This window comes from Rhinatrema bivittatum, chromosome 2, assembly GCF_901001135.1.
Source record: "Rhinatrema bivittatum chromosome 2, aRhiBiv1.1, whole genome shotgun sequence".
In the NCBI taxonomy this organism is placed as follows: Eukaryota; Metazoa; Chordata; class Amphibia; order Gymnophiona; family Rhinatrematidae; genus Rhinatrema; species Rhinatrema bivittatum.
Window position 1 is genome coordinate 60,721,776 of NC_042616.1, and position 17,592 is coordinate 60,739,367.

At 45.2% G+C, this 17,592-nt stretch overlaps 1 protein-coding gene across 5 annotated transcripts in view; it reads right to left on the bottom strand.

Annotated features, from left to right (window-relative positions):
• The window catches only part of KIF9 (kinesin family member 9), a 252,053-nt gene that overhangs the window by 45,501 nt on the left and 188,960 nt on the right, over positions 1 to 17,592 (bottom strand). For all 5 annotated transcript variants that reach the window (XM_029588252.1, XM_029588254.1, XM_029588251.1 and 2 more), the window contains exons 17-18: positions 9,365 to 9,573; positions 824 to 1,003 (exon numbers count right to left, since the gene is read on the bottom strand). In XM_029588252.1, the coding sequence (XP_029444112.1) occupies positions 824 to 1,003; positions 9,365 to 9,573 (389 nt within the window). The remainder of the gene's footprint in view (positions 1 to 823; positions 1,004 to 9,364; positions 9,574 to 17,592) is intronic.

The following is a 17,592-nucleotide window of genomic DNA, read 5'->3' on the forward strand; positions in this document are numbered from 1 at the left end:
TTATTAAGGCCTATTTACATTTCTTTCTGGAAGAGCTAGAATGAGATTTGTCATAATTATTTATTACTGTTCCAAACATTTTCAGTCCCTTCATTGTGATCTAAAGGGTAATAACCAGGATAGCATGCACTGGAGAACTGTGACATTGAGTATCAGTATATCAAAAGTATTTAAATAAAATAAAAAATAAATAAATTCATGCCTCAAATAGTACATGATACAGTGTACAAATTCATTGCCGGTAAATGAAAGCTTAGATGATGTAACTTTAGAACTGTACAGAAAATGAATGCTAGTTGCCACTCATGTTATTGTTATCCCTCTTGTACTAGCTCAGCACTTAACAGCAAAATAAACATTACTGCAAAAAAGATCCGTTTCAGACAGCCATAAATATCTCACAATTGGGTTTAGAAAGGAACTCCTCAGACTGGTCAGGCTTGATAGCACTGCAGAGAAGTGAGGAGAAAGTCAGAAGCAATGCTCACAGTTCCTGAGACGGAGGTGTAGGATACTGCAGTATACTCTAATGACCAACCAAGAGTGGGATAGTAAGAAAATACAAGCAAAAGAGTAAAATGCTATGTGGCAAACCCTTGAACTTTACTCCTCTGTAAACCTGCAAAAAGTGCACAAGCTGGGCCCATATGTGTCAAGATATGGCTAGGGAACGTCTGTGAAAGTTATACCCACAGTGTTGGCAGTGCAGAGATTGTGTGTAAAAGTGCAGGAAAAAAAGAAGTAAAAATAAATTTGGAACCTTTCTAACAATGGCAACCAGCAAGAGCTTAAAGCCAAATCTAATTCAGGGCACAATGAGTACCTGAGAGGAGCCTCTGCCGACACTGGTCCACAAGGCGCTGGCAATATTGGATTTCTGCCTTCAGGTTCTGCAATTCCTCAAAATCAGATCTGTATTGCTTCTTTAGATCCTTGAGCTTCACAATCAGCATAAACTCCTCCTCATCAATTATAGTCTGGCCTGCATCGCTGATATATTCTCCTGTTTAGGAAGAGGATAATGAACAAATGTATTTTGATTCATATTTTCCTAGAAAAAACGTAAGTGTGACATTAAAGAGATTATACTCAGTAGAGTGGAATTTCAAAAGGGTGCCAAGCACCCAACTTAGCTAAGTTAAACTAATTTTCAGCCAAAACCTAGGCTAGGTTGCAACTGAAAATTATCTTAAATCTATCCAGATTTAGGCCAATGAGGTTGGTGCCCACGGTTAGGTACCTAAGCTTAGCTGACAAGCATATGTTTTCAGTGCTAGACATCAAATTTCTTCCCCAAACTCAATAAAATGTATAATAAAAATAACACCTCTGCTGAGACACACAGTCTTTCAGTCTTTACCCTCTCAGCAGCCAAAGATTGAGGGATAGAGTTTGGAGGAAAGTACCCTAGCTGGTGGAGAGTACCCTGGTTTTACAAGATCAGATCCAGTGATGTTTCTAAAATGAGGGGGATCGGGGATGGTTATTTCTGTAAGGAGAGGGAATCAGATTTTCTTTATCAGTTGGGGACAATAAGAATCATCAAACTCTCGTTTCTCCTGAGCTTTCTGAATGTTTTGACAAAAGGAGTATTGGTGAAGGGCATAGAATAGACCTCCCTAGTAAAGAGAGAAAACAAAGTTGGTGTTCTGCATAGATAACAGGACACAAGTGACTGACATTATCTGACGGCATCAAGACAGAAAAAGCTCATGCATGAGGGTTCCCACACAGCTGCTGCCATGTGAGACTCCTCAGTTTTTATCATAAAATAATCTTCAACTGGTGCATTTTTTGCTTTCTCACTTCACAGTATTTCCCCATCCTTGGACTGGCTTTTACGACTAATGTTAAATAACTAACAACTCAATAATATTAAGATGCATGGTGTGTATGGATTGATGTCGAAAAGGTTGGCTGTACAGGAAGGATGGCTGAAAGTGTGACGTGTTTCAGGTTTAAAGGTAATATACAATGCAAAGACGCATTTCTCCCATCTTTATTGCATTTCGATATTCATGCTGATGGTTACATTTGTCCATTGTAATATATGTTGTTGGTTATGTATTATATTCTTGATGGGCATTGCAATGTGTGTTTTGCTGAACAAAAAATATTTTTAAAAATGATGTAGACAGCAGTCCAGCAGCAAGAAGGAGGCTATCCAGTGTGTGCTCCCTGAATGCAACATCACTTACAGTCTGAAGCTACCACCTGGACTCAACATCCACAACGCTTTTCACGTATCACTCTTGAAACCACTCATTCTCAGTGAATTCTCTTCCAAAACTCAGGAACCACCTGTTATCAATGCAGAAGACGACCTAGAATTCAAGGTTGAAGAGATTCTTGATGTCCGAAGACGAGGCAAAATATTTGAATACCTTCTTTCATGGGAAGGTTTCGGCCCCGAAGAAAACTCTTGGGAGCCTCAGGCTAACATCCTTGATAAAGAGATGCTCCATCAATTTCATCTCGCGCATCCTTCTAAACCTAAACCTGGTACCCGAAGAGGAGACCGCCCTTTGAAGGGGGGTACTGTTACGACTGTCGCTGCCAGATGTTTCCACTCTGCCCTCCTTACCTCTTTGGCGTCTCCTCCTGCAGTTGGCTGCTGTGGCGTCTGCCTGCCGTCCTCTCCAGCATCCCCGGTACGGCTTGGGCGCTGCCTCCTGCCATGCTGTCCAGTTGCCTTAGGGCATGCGTGCCGCGCGGCCCTGCTTCAAGTACCTTCTTTGGCGCGAACCTCAGGGGCGTCCCCCTGTGATGACATCACGCATCCTGGATACAAATAGCCTACGAGATTGCTAGCCGTCGAGTTAGCAAAGGTTTCCTAACGGATGGGATTCGCCCTCCGTACCTACCTACTCTGCCTCCTATTGGACTACTCTATTTGGGTTACCCGCTCCTCGGGGGCCTCTCTCTCTTCTCTTTCAGGTCGCTGTCTGTAACCGTACTCGCTCCTCGAGGGCCCATGTTCCTGGACTCGCTACCTGGACTTCTCTTCTGCCTGGAAGACACCGTTGCCTATACCATCAGTGAGTTACCATCTACTTCTCTCAGAGCTATTCCCTGGAACCAGGTACTCGCTCCTCGAGGGCCTGTCTTTACTTCAGCTCCTGTGCTCCATACCGAGAGACCACTGTGTGAGTACTTTACCAACAAGGCTCTATTCCTGAACCCTGCATATATTGCTTGTACTCACAATCTCAGTTTCTCTCCACTACAGCACAGCCATTGTGGAATCGCTGTTCCAGAGCCTGAGGGACTACAAGCACAGCCGGGCTACATTCCTGCTCACTACCGCCACCTCTGGTGGCTTTTCAATACTGTTTAATAAAAGATCTAACTGTGTGTGTGTGTGTGTGTCTTAAGCTGAGCCTGACCTGTGGCCCCTCACAGGACTTTCCCCTGTGGGCGTAGTCAGCAGCCACAGAGTCCAGGGGTCCACCCAAATCCTTACAAACAATAACACCAAGTAGCCACTTATCTAGCAGGCAAGACCATATGGGCTACCATACCACTGTACGCTCAGTGTATGCTCCTAAGGGAAACAGCAAGAGCTAAAGAAGAAGTTTATAACTGGGGACCTTCAGTATTGTCTCTTGTTGCCTTCTTCACACTGCATACTCTTAGTTAATTCCTGCTTACATGGGCCTGTATGTAAAATGGACAGCAGCTATAGTGTGTACATGTAGAGCTTGTGTGATGTTAAGGGGAAGTCATTATCACTCAAGACTGGATCGCTGGCCTCCTCACTTGTGTCATGAATCAAAGGCTATCTGTATCCAGCCATTTGTATATTTCACAGTAAACCAAATATGACATCTAGTTGCTGATAGTTGGAACAGAGTGTTAGCTGCTGTGTGACAACCAGGGAGGAAAAGTGAGGGAGTATTGTCATGTTGAGAATGTCCACAGGCCAACAGAAGAGGGTCTAAAGAGTTGCTGTTGCTGCTTGGGACCAGGCAGACTTCCACAGATTGTCTGGCACCTCTGTCCTTGCATGGCTTGGAGATCTGTATAATATGTGTAAGGTGAGGATAACCTCACAGGTAGTATCCAGATCCCGAAGGCAGCCCACTACAGTGATGGCAGCCAGTCTATGGAAGTCTGTCCAGTCCCAAACAGAGGCATCAGCTGTCTAGGACCTCTGTTCTTCGCCTGTCGACATTCTCGACAAGTCACTACTCCCTCACTCCTTCTCCCTAGTTGTCACACAGCAGCTGACACTCTGTTCCAACAGTCAGCAAGTACACCATGGTGTCGAAGGGAAAGGCTGGTTAGTGTACAATTGAAGCGTGAAAAGTGCTAAGCATAATCTGTCTCCTAGTGTATAGCAGATATGGGCACACCAGCTCTATGTATGTACAGTAAACCTGTTGACCTACATATGGCAGAAAGAAGGTAGCCCTACCCTGCCAGCGTATATGGAGGATAGAGTGAGTATCCAATGATGTAGCCTAGGGTGGTAGTTTCTATGTCTACCATGCATGATATGATCAACAGAGAGGAGGTTAAGGAGACCAGTGACTGGAAAAGGAGACTCTGGTGGCAGTCCTTCAAAAAGGACTGCCACCAGGCCTCTAGCACCTGCCAAGCAAACCCCCCCCCCCCCACACACACATAATCCCCATATACCAGGTATCGCACTAGATACTGCCAATAAACTCTCAGCCAAACCATTCATCTGAATCATACCAAGATCGATGCCATTAGGTGGTCCTTGCCACTCCATGTTCCTGCCGTCCAGGCATACCCACATTCAGTGGACAGCTTTTTAACACCACTTCATCCCTCCCTAAAGGGGCAAGCCTCAGTGACAGTTTAAGCTCTGGTAGCCTGCACACTCCAAACAACTGGACTATTAGGTCCATTCCAAGTACTAGGTGGAAAAGCCTCCTTGGCGGAGGTTGCATGGTGTGCATTACAGGCAAATGTCAACTATGCGCACACTTGGAAGACTGCATATTTGAACTTGTAAGACTGCATATTTGATATGTGATGCTGGCACGTTTCACACCTCAACCCCTCTCTCAACAGGTGTAAACAGTGAGTGGACTGGGGAAACTTTTAGAGTATAAGGCCTGAGGCCATGTTACTGCAGTCCATACAGTCAACTCTCAGAGGCGCCCCTTATCAAGAGTGGAAACCCTCGATCACTGCTGTCCAAAAGCAGTGTATGCAAAATGAATGCACACACACACTGCCAGCTCTAGGGTATGGATTGTTGTGGTAGGGAAGGGACATCTGTGTGCAGCAGCGCCGCCCCCAGAGACAGAGATGACAGAGGGTAACACAGCACATCACTCACCAAGTCGCATACTGATACACTTATCTTTTGAGTACGGACTACTTGCAGCACTTTGTGCACCTACACATGAGCAATGCGCATGTGTTCCTGGAATGTTTGTCATCTAACAACATTGAGGTGTGTGGCAGCTTATCCATATCTGCTAATGAGATAGTCGGAGTCCTTCCTCGGCACTGATTATGTATACCTGGCCACATGAAACACATCTGTCAGAGGCATATATGACAACAACTTTGTCTGAGGATATTGACATGGGCCCCTCAAGGCCTTAGGTTGCACTAAATGCGTGTCTGGCAAGAGAACAACACAGAAAGGCCATCAGCCATCATGTCAACCACACGAGACCTCTGAGAGCAGTAGGCCTATACATTCAGTATTGTGTGCCGTGTACTATGGAGGCAGCGTGTAGGCTCATGAAGTCATCAGCTGACAACAGTTTCTCTAGCCTTAATGCTTTACACAGAGCAGATCATTGAAAGTGTAGGAGCACACCTGCCCTGCTCACCACTAACTGTAAAAGTGACTTACACCACATGAGACACAGTGTAGAGGACAACAGCTCTTCTTGATTCCCCACAAGTCATGACAGGCATGTGGATCAACAAGGGCCTGCAACCTTTAAACCACAGAAAAGTGTAGAGAGACATTGCAGACGGAGCTATCTGTACTTTAAGGGTGGTAACAGATCACACCGAGGCTGTAAGAGATACTAGCTATTGCATATTTTCTGGTACATATATACGTACATACAGCTGTACCACATGACTATCCGTGAGCCATATCGGTCAAGGGCCTTGCAGCACCCAGACATCTACAGCACCCAGACATCTCAATATTTATTTATTTATTTATTTATTTCAGGTTTTTATATACCGGCATTCGAGATCGCAGTCCCATCATGCTGGTTCACATAGAACAGGGGTGTATCGTAAACATAAACTAAAACAATGGTGCGGAAAAGGTAGTTACATATAACAGGGTGATTAGAACTTGGCGGAGAAAGAAGAGAAAGGACAGGTTAAATAATTAATTTAAACATGTAAACAATAGAGGAGATGGTTAATCATGGTGTAGGTGGTGATAAGGATTGGCGTGGAAGAGATGGGTCAGTTTGAGTCCGGGAATGCTTGTATGAATATCTCTGTAAGGCTAGCTGTTGTTGTGTTTGTGGCATTGTGGACCCTTGGAGGAGCCCCGTGGAGAACCACTGCGATAGGCTGACACAGATAACAGACACATTATGGAGAGTCTTTATTGTACTGCTTATAGATAGGTGGTGAAGGCAGGAAGGTAAGGCACTGATCCACGACATGCCAGTACGTTCAACAGGCTCAGAAGTATAGTCTCACCCAGATGGTCATGATAGGCGGGAGCCCGCAGTGCGGGTAACGCCGTGGTCATGGCCGGTGCAAGGGGATTTGGCGCCCTAGACGAGCCTTTTCCCTTGCGCCCCCCCCCCCCCCCGTTGCGCCGCCATCCCCTGGTCTCAGCCCCGACTCCTACCTCATTCTCGATCACGCCCACCGACTGTGTGGTTTTCTGGGTTGCGAGCAGGTTGGGTACTGCTTGCGGCCCGCCAAATCTCCACTCCTCTTTGCCACCACTTGCGGCCCCATATGGTTTGCACCCAGCGGCGCACCGAGGGTCTGCGGCGCCCGGGGGCCAATGCATTTGTGTGCCTCTCCAGCATCCCCCCTTAATCCTTCTTATACTAATGCTTAAGGTCACAGAAAATCAGTGGCATCTCTAGACAGAAGAATTTTGGGGGGGGGGGTAGCCAAAATGACATTTCTTCATCTCACCCACCTCTATAGCATGGATCCTGCTTTAAAATTAGTTATAAAAAAAAGTGTTAATAAAAAAGTCCAAAGGGTCTTCTGCGTAATTTTAAAAAGCTGGCCAGTTTCACACTTCTAGTAAAACTACTATAAAATTATTTGATTGCCTCATTCACCTAATTCTATATGGCTATGAGAGTGAAGTCTGGAATATATAGGAAGGGACAGAATGTCAATATAAATCCTGCACCTCCAGTTCTCTAACTCTGTGCATCCACTGAAATTCCCCCAAACAATGGAGCTTGGATGTTTCCCTTACAGCTCATCATACTAAAAGATATTTTCAAATTCTGGTGTCACCTCACAGTAACAGCAGCACAAACACCTTCCACTGCCAGGCACATTGTGAACTAACACAAAACCCCGCAAAAAAGACACTCAAAATCTATACTGCAATCCCATCGTAACATAACAGTAATAACACCAAGGACTCAAACAACAATAATCCTACCTGTGAATAAGCAAGGGTAAATATTACACTGGGTCCTAGAATACCAATACACCATCTACTGAGGAAACAAAACAAACCCGATTGCTATAGATCCCTATACAGACACTACATGCTAGAAGAATCTCTCATCATGGTCACACACACAGAGCAGAGACAGACTCTCACCAAATACAGAATACAAAATAAAGGAGCACAAATTAGACAAAAACTGAAATGGAAACTCCAAGAAGCCAGACTTGTGTATTAACAATAGAAAAACAGAACCACCATTCCTCATAAAACATAAAATCAAGAAACATAAAGCATCAGTTATAATAGTAAAACCATACTAATAAAAGAATATTTTAAAACTACTGATAAATAGAATTTCTATTAATTAAAATCATATACATTTTTTACAATTTCCCAAACACCAATAAAATATTTCAAAACAGCACATATATCAAATAACACCCAACAATTAAAACTATTAATGATTTTAAAAAGCCCCTGCTGTCCATACATGGGAGCTCTTGATTAAATTTCCAGTCACCCTGATATTGTCGAGGATTAGGAGGTTATTCTCTCTCTCTCAGACATACTCACATGTCCATTCTCTCTCACACATACACTGTCACATACATATACATTCATGCTCTTATACCTACCATAACCTCTCGCTCTCACAGACACTGACTCACTCTCAGGCTGTAAGATACTCTCTCCCCCTCCACACACACACCACCCCACCCCACCTGGATTTTCTCATACACACTCATGCTCTCACTCTCACTGGCTCCCTCACATACACACAAACACACACACCCAGGCAAGCTCCCAATCATTCTCACACAAACGTACAGGCAAGCTTCCAGTCATTCTCACACACACAAACCCCCAGGCAGGCACCAATTCATTCTCACACACACAGACCCCCAGGCAGGCACCAATTTATTCTCACACACACACACACATACACCACACACAGGCAGGCACACATACAAACCCCAGGAAGACACCCATTAATTCTCATACACAGACACACCCTCAGGCAGGCACCCATGCATTCACACAGATACACCCCCAGGCAGACTCCCATTCATACACATGCACACACTAAAGGCAGATCCCCTCTCTTTCTTTTGCCAGCAACCTCAGAGCCTCTCTCATTCCTCTGCTTCCACTGTCATTGCTGCCGCATGGCTATTGGGGAGGTGCTGATTGCTGCTACTGGCTCTGAAGCCCATTCTGCTGCCTCCTCTGTGCGGGCCCCATGGGCTTCCACTTCCTCTGTGCTAATCTCGTACATTGTGAGATCCGCATAGAGAAGGTGCTACTCTTGCACATTCCCAAAGATTACATGGGCCAATCACTAAAAAGTAATTTATTTTTTTTTACATTTGCTGTCTGATCTTAGTTTTCTAATCGGTTGGTCACAGGCTTTTTTCCCCCACCTTCCCTTTCTTATTTTTTTGCCAATTCCTTTTATATTGTATTTTTTTCTATCTTGTTACCTTATTCCAATTAGAATACATGCCAATAATTAAGACTGTCTATAATACCAAATGATCTCCGGTTTGTTGGTGGCTTCAACCTATATCTTATAGCATAAAGGAAACAGGATTAAAGATAATACCTTGATCCTGCTTGCATGCCCTCATTTTTTTTCTCTCTGTGTTACGCAATTGAATTTGTATTGTGTAGTCATTACTTGCGCAAACTAAATTAGCAGCCATGAAATAAAGTGTTTTCTGTTGTTAAAAATCTGCATAATCTGCCCACCTTGTGTCTCCCGCTCATGTTTCTTAATGGCAAGGTTCTGTTTGGTAGCATCAATCTCCCTTTTAATAACGTTAATCCTCTGGGTTATTTCTGCTATCCTTTTCTTTCGGTCAATCAGAATGGCTTTGTCCTCCTTGAAAATTCGGTTGATCTCACTTCCTCGTTCATTTTTAAATTCTTCAAAAGCAACCTCTCTAGTGGGAGGTGTACTGGAACAGAAAAGAAGAGGCACGTCAAGTTTTTGTTTTCCTAGAAACAAAATAATATAGCAGATATTGGAAGGTAACAACCAAGTCTGCCCATGCATTCTGGTCTACACTGCTAAGGATATATCCTAGTTGCCAGCCATAGCAACTTAACTACTTGTAGGCTATCAGTCCTTGTCAAGTTAGTTTTTGTTCTCTTCTCTTTGGTTCTCTACCATCCTGGGCAGATAAGCATGCAAGTTCAATATTTAATCCAACATCTAGCAATCCACCCCTCTCCCCTCCCCTAAATGTTATATTGCTAAGCTTTGTAATAATCAAAGCAGCTACCAAACTTACCTCTAGATGAATTAAGCCACAATGTTTTATCACAAGAGGAGTTCCATTATCATGGGGAGGGGGGTGTAGCTGCAATAGTGGGGGCCCCTCCCCTGAAAAAACATTGCGGCTTTATGGCACACTTTTTTGTCTCGCGGCCAAACCCCATGGGGCAAAAGAACGCACCTAGTGCCCTTAATGTGATGGTAGCCCCAACCTCAAGAGACCACCATCATCTTAAAGGGCTACTGGCCCCTCCCCAAAATAAATCAAAATAAAGAGGGAAGGTTGAGCAGAGGTCAGGGCTGATCCGCTGGGGCCGCCACTTGAGGTGGTCCCAACTCCCCCAAAGTTAAAAATAGAAAAAGTGGGCCCATGCAGCGACAGCTCTGACCCCTCCCAAATCCATCAATAGAAATGAGGTCCTGCTCCTGGCCACCCCACTCCCCCTCAAAATCCATTATAAAATTTTAGGTTTCATAACCCCTGGTGTCTCTCATCCCCCAGTCCTTCAATAATAACAAGGTGCAGGCCTCGGCCCCCTTCCCATCCCCCCAAGTCCAAATCTGAGTCCCAGCCCCCCCTTTCCAGACCAATTCCCTCCACGAAAGATAAAATTCCAAAAACAGGCCCCTCGGCGTTAGGACCTGGACCCGTACCTCCAGACTGTCGGTGCAATCAGGACCCTCTCCAATGCGGCTGTGTGCCGCGGCACAGCGCACAAATCGACGCAGCCACACTGTTCCCTTCACTTCATTGCCCCTCCTGACATCCCCCATGCCTAGCGCAAGAAAATCTACTATTTAGGCTGACAGCCCAGCACAAGCCCTTGCCTCACCTTCAGGCTTGCTTGTGCTGGTGGTACTCTCTGAGTGTTCCCTTTGCCTTTTGGTCTTGGATTCAGACTGCTTCTGGATTGCCTTGTCTGCTGCTGGCCCTTGGATTTGGACTGCCTTTTGGAGCACCTTGCCTGCCGCCTGCCTTTTGGACTCAGACTGCCTTTGGATTGCCCTGTCTGCCACCTGCCTCTGGATATGGACTGTCCCTGGAGCTGGCTGGCCTGCTGCCACCCCAAGCTTGGACTGGACCCTGAGCTCAGGTAAGGCTGTTATTCTGCCATTGGGTCCACAAAACTAACACTTGGTCCTGGTTCCCCCCCTTTAAACACCTTCTTGCCACCCCCTCCCCCTCTCCTGCACCCCCTCAAACCTTCTAATGAAATCTCAGATCCTGCATCGGGCCCGGGTGCACCCTTGAACCTGGCCCAGTTGATGCCATGTAACAAAATGGTGCCAACCTGTCCTTGTCCCAGCCATGAGACTTTTTGGAACATGGTGCCAACCAGGCTGGGTGCGAGGGGGGACCCAACCCCAACGCAGGATCGAAGACTTCATTTGAAGGTTCAAGAAGGGTGGGGGGGGGGGGGGGTGAGAGGAGGGTGGCTAAAGGTCAGGTCAGTTTTCGGCCCCCCCACCCGGGGGACCCCGACGCCAGCCGCGATCGCCGAGGCCTTTTCCGGCGAAGGAAAACCTAAAAACAAAACACAAAATACGCGCCTAGGCCCGCCCTGCAACTGAAGGCAGCCAACCAGAGAGAGCCCGGCAGGGCTTTAAATCCTACCCTGCTAGGTGCCACGCGCCGAGCGTCGCGCGCCGAGCAAGCATCCAGTATTCATCCAGCCGCTCCAGCCGCTGCAGCCGCTCCAGCAAGCGTCCAGTATTCATCCAGCCGCTCCAGCAAGCGTCCAGCATTCATCCAGCCGCTCCAGCAAGCGTCCTGCATTCATCCAGCCGTTCCTGCAAGCGTCCAGTATTCATCCAGCCGCTCCAGCAAGCGTCCAGCATTCATCCAGCCGCTCCAGCAAGCGTCCAGCATTCATCCAGCCGCTCCAGCAAGCGTCCAGCATTCATCCAGCCGCTCCAGCAAGCGTCCAGCATTCATCCAGCCGCTCCAGCAAGCCACAAACATTCATACAACATAGACCGCACAAATGGCCCCATTTTTCACAATTCCAATTCTCCAACATAATACTCCACCTAAAAGAACTTCTCTCCGACTTGCCCAACAACACAACCTTAAATCCCTCTCTTCAATTCTAGTCACTCCTTCCACACAACTGCTAGGCCTCACCCTTTTCTCTTTAAGCCTCTTCAATGCTCAATCCCTTACGAAAAAGTCTGTAATATTGAATGACTACCTCATCGATGTGAAACCGGAGATATGTGCAATCACCGAAACATGGTTAAAACCATCAGACACAGCAATAATTAATCAACTACCTACAGAGGCGTACGACTTCTTCTCGCTACCTCGTCATAAAAAAAAGGGAGGAGGCATTCTCTTAGCAACTAAAAAGGACCTCAGATTCTCGCTACAGCAATCCAATTCCAACTCAAAACTTGAATTCGGCTTCTTCACCTCAGACAAGCTTCAAATCCTCCTCGTATATGCTCCCCCAGGACTCTTGGAATCAGATGCCTCTCCACTGGTTGAACTAACCTCTTCCCTCATCAACTTTGACTCACCAGCCATCATTCTAGGGGATTTCAACATGCACGTTGATAACCCTACCCCATCACCTAACTGTGAAACCCTCCTCACAGCTCTCACAGCGCTAGGCTTCACTCAAATAGTTAATAAACCTACCCACAAAGCCGGCCACACGTTAGACTTGATCTTCGTTAACACTGCAATCAAGACAATATCTATACCTAATTGCACAAAGGTCCCGTGGTCAGATTACTATCTCATAACTACTTCATTCTCTATAAAAGATACCAACCCGGCTTACATTCCTTTGCCCTCCTTCAATTACAGGAAAACCTGCTCCCCAGAAGACCTTAATAATCACCTATCTCCACTACTCCACCAACTGGACCTGACAGATCCGAACGCAGCACTTCGATCATGGAACACAATCACCGAAACTATAGCCAACAAACTATGCCCTCTTATTACAAAAAAACCACACCAGAATTCCTCCAAAAGACAGCCATGGTTCTCAGCAGAATTAAGAAAGCTCAAACTCCAACTAAGACAAAACGAGGCTAAATGGCGCAAAAACCCAGGAACCAACACCCTTTCAATCTACAAAGCATCTCTGCATCAATACAAATCAAGCACCCTAAGATCCAAGAGGGACTACTACGCCTCAAAGATACACGACCTTGTTTTCGATGCCAAAGCCCTCTTCAGCTATGTAGCCAACCTCACACAAGTTAAACAACCTGAGATCTCACATGACCAAGCTCAATCAAAAGCAGAAGAACTAGCTCTTTTCTTCAACAATAAAATCAACACTCTCCTATCGCAGCTCCCCACGAACCCCACTGTTCCACTAACCACTCCTCAACCCTCAATCAACTACACTCGTTTAGAAGAACTCGACACAACTTCATCCGCTGAGATCCAAGGAATCCTAAGGAAAATGAAACCATCCTCTCATCCTTCGGATCACATCCCAGCCAAACTACTACTAGCAATTCCAGAATCTATCTCCAAAACCCTGGCAGACATCATAAATTGCTCCCTCACACAAGGACTCTACCCGGACAACCTCAAACTTGCCTCACTCAAACCCCTTCTCAAAAAACCAAATCTCGACCCAAACGATCCTAAAAATTTCAGACCGATAGCTAACCTCCCATTCATAGCCAAGATAATGGAAAAATTGGTAAATTCACGACTCTCAAACCACATTGAAGACAACAACCTTCTATTTCCATCACAATACGGATTCCGTAAAACCTTAAGCACGGAAGCCCTCCTCATCTCTATGACTGACTACATCATCCTAGGCTTAGACAAAGGACAAGCCTTCCTTCTGATACTACTTGACCTCTCGTCTGCATTTGATACGGTCAATCACTCCCTTCTCATCAACCAATTATCAGCCATAGGTATCTCAGGCACTGCCCTATCATGGTTCAGAACCTTCCTCAGCAATAGAGGTTATAAGGTCAAAATTCATAATAAAGAATCCTCTCTACACCCCGCAGCAGTAGGAGTCCCTCAGGGTTCATCCCTGTCTCCTACCTTGTTTAACATTTATCTGTTACCCTTATGTAAACTTCTCACTGACCTCAATCTCAAACATTTTCTATACGCCGACGATATTCAGGTACTGATCCCCATCGAAGAATCGCTCGCAAAAACACTGTTGTACTGGGAATCCTGCCTCCAAAATATCAAACAACTGCTTACAAGTCTCAACCTGATAATAAATTCATCAAAAACGGAACTTCTACTCATCACTCCTGAAAACAGTTCCATCACATACACTCATCCTATCGTACCAAGCACTACACAAGTGAGAGATCTTGGAGTTCAAATTGACAATCACCTAAACCTGAAAGCCAACATCAACAAAACCACCAGAGACTGCTTTTATAAGCTCCAAGTGCTGAAAAGAATACGACCTCTCTTCCACACACATGACTTCAGAACGATCCTACAATCAATCATTTTCGCAAAGCTGGACTATTGTAACACCATCATGCTTGGTCTCCCTTCATCACATACCAAACCATTACAAATGGTACAAAATGCCTCAGCCCGTATACTCACCAACACCAGGAGAAGAGAACACATAACACCCATCTTGATGGACCTCCATTGGCTGCCCATCCACTTCAGAATAATCTACAAGGCCATTCTCACCATTTTCAAAAACATCCATCAATTAGCCCCAATCGATCTCCATATTCCTCTCCGATTACACCATTCCACAAGACCGACAAGAGATGCTTACAAAGGATCACTTCAAGTACCTCCAGCCAAGACTACCAGACACATCACGCTTAGAGATCGGGCATTCTCCACAGCCGGTCCAACATTATGGAACTCCATTCCCCCCGATCTTAGAATGGAACCCAACATTTCAACATTCAAGAAAAGACTCAAAACGTGGCTGTTCACACAGGCCTTCCCTAACTCCAACTCCATCTAACTCCATCCAACTCCATCTAACTCCCTTCATGCAACAAGCTCCGCTAGCATTAGCGTTAATAGCCACCTTTCACAATGTTATTTATACTTGTATATAACTATCTGATCTTCATTTCCTCTCTCATTCCAAGTTATTGTTTTCCTTGTTATATGTAACTGCTTTTCTGCACTATTGTTTAAATGGTAAAGTTTATTATAATTTCACCCCTGTTTCTTGTGAACCAGCATGATGGGACCACCGTCTTGAATGTTGGTATATAAAAAACTTAAATAAATAAATAAATAAATAAAGGGGCAGGCCAGGACCCACTTGAGAAGTGGGGGGATATGGGAAGAGGGCCCAGAACTCAGATTAGGACTAGGAGGGGTGGGAGAATGGGAAGGGAGACCGGGGCCTGCATCTCATTTTTATTGAAGGACTGGAGGTGAGAGGAACTGGGACTCTAAAATTTGGATTGGGGACTGTGGGAGGAGTGGGACTTTATTTTTACTGATGGATTGGGGGGGGGGGGGGGAGGGCCGGGGCTGTCGCCATGTGGGCTCATCTTTTCTATTTTTAGACTTTGGGGGGAATCTGGGCTGCCCCAAGTGGTGGCCCCGGGTTGGGACGGGGTTCAGCACTGACCTCCGGCTCAACCTTTCCTCTTTGCTGCAATTTTGTTTGGGGGGGGATTTGCTGCTGCTTTAAATGTGAGTGGGAGCCCAAGTCTCAGGTCACCTGCCTCACATTTACCACTTTTCCAAATGATGTAGTTATTTTATCATGGCTGACCACCTTCTCGATAGGCTGCAATAAAATATTTGTATAGGATTGCCTATGCTTGACCGCCTTTGTATGCATTTGCATTATTCATGCATGCAAATCATACGCAAAGAAGGTCATTGTAATAGAGGAGGGTACCTGGACAGGGAGATGCAAAATATTGCGTATATCATGCGATATCGCCTTTATAGTGCTCTATCACCACAATATCACGTGATATATGTGATATAAAGCATTAGAGTACTACTGTGGATTGATGCATCTCTCTGTTAGTGGGACTGTTGCCCAAATATCAGACAAAGGAAGCATTTCCTAGAAACAACACTGGTAAACATGAACCTGATTGATTTTAGCTTGTTGGTACCAGTGTTGTTTCTAGGAAATGCTTCCTTTGTCTGCCCCTTATTTTATTCTTATCTCCTTGCCTCTGCTCTCAAAGGAGTGACAGTTGGGTTGTTGGCAATACAGTAAGGTCCCAACCTTGTTCCTACCACTGTCCTCTATATCTTTTACAAGTATGCTTGAATTATGTCTCAGTACTGGTTTTCATCACCTTTGTTGAAGGATTATTCCATTCTTTTAAAGTAGTATTTTTCATATTTCCTTTGTACCTTCATCCCACCAGTTTCATATCATGAAGTGTAACTTATGCTATAATGCCATCTTAACCCCATATCATTGTGAAATTTCAGTTCAGTCCTGGTTTTCTAGCTCTGCTAGAGCTAAAGCAGCATGTAGCAGCATGTACTTGGGTTGAAAACTAGAACAGGTCTGAACAGATTTTGTATGGACAAGTAAAGCAAATTTTTTTACCTGTAACAAGAGCCAATAGGCAAGAATATTTTTGTTAGGAAAACACCTTTTGAATTTGGCTTTAATTTTTAACAAGGTAGACAACCCAAATTCATACTATAGGCCCCACAAGAGAGGAAATTGTGCTCTACCCCTCAAAAAGATCGTGGAGGATGGAACGTCCAAACTTAATAAACCGAAAGGAAGCCATGTCCATACAATATGATATGAATGAGAGAACTGGACTCCAAATTGCAGCCTTGCAAATCTGCTCATGAGAGGTAGACCTTAGGTGAGCAACCAATGAGGATATACCTTCTAAGATTAGTCTTGCCTTAGAAGGGCATGCTTAACTCTGTGCTCTCACAAGGGCATAATACAAGGAGATGCAATCTGCTATCCAATTTGGATAAACAAGGTCTATTCGAGTTCAAAGAAACAAAGTTGAGTGGACTTACTATGGGTCTTAATCTATTCCAGGCAGAAGATGACAACTCTTCTACAGTATAAAGAACGAAATATTTGTTCACCTTTATGGAGATGCAGCCTTGGAAAAAATATTGGAATGACAATTACCTGATTAAAGTGGAAATCTGGAATTGCGACAGGCAGGAAATTAGGATGTGTATGAAGCACCACCCTGTTGTGAAGAAATCTGGTATAAAGTGGATTAGGTACTGGGGCTTGTAATTCACTGACTATCGGGCCAATTCAGTATGGTGTGCTCGGCCGAGCGCACCATTAGCCCCCGTTAGCGGTGCGGTCGATGGCCGGTAGGCCGCGAGGGAAAAACTCGATGGGAATTGACCTCAAGCAGGTAAAAAACTTACTGTTCGACCGCGGAGCATAGATATCGATAAGGGGACCCCTGTGGGGTAAATTGTTTTTGAAAATATTCATGAAGTTCCGTGAGGAAAAATTCCTGTCAGGAATATATGAAGAGTTCCTTAACCCGCGTGGCTACTGCTGCGTGGAAAAAAGAAGACTCAAAGGGGACCCCTGCTGGCTGCAGGGTTGGTGCTATGCTGGGCATGCCCAGTAGGTGCCAGTCAAAGTTCTGGAAACTTTGACAAAAGTGTTCCGTGATTGGGCTCCATCCTGATGATGTCACCCATATGTGAGGACTACCATCCTGCTTGTCCTGTGAGAACGGTTTTAGCTAGGAGACATCTGTCCTACAGGGAATTAATCTGAGACCAAGT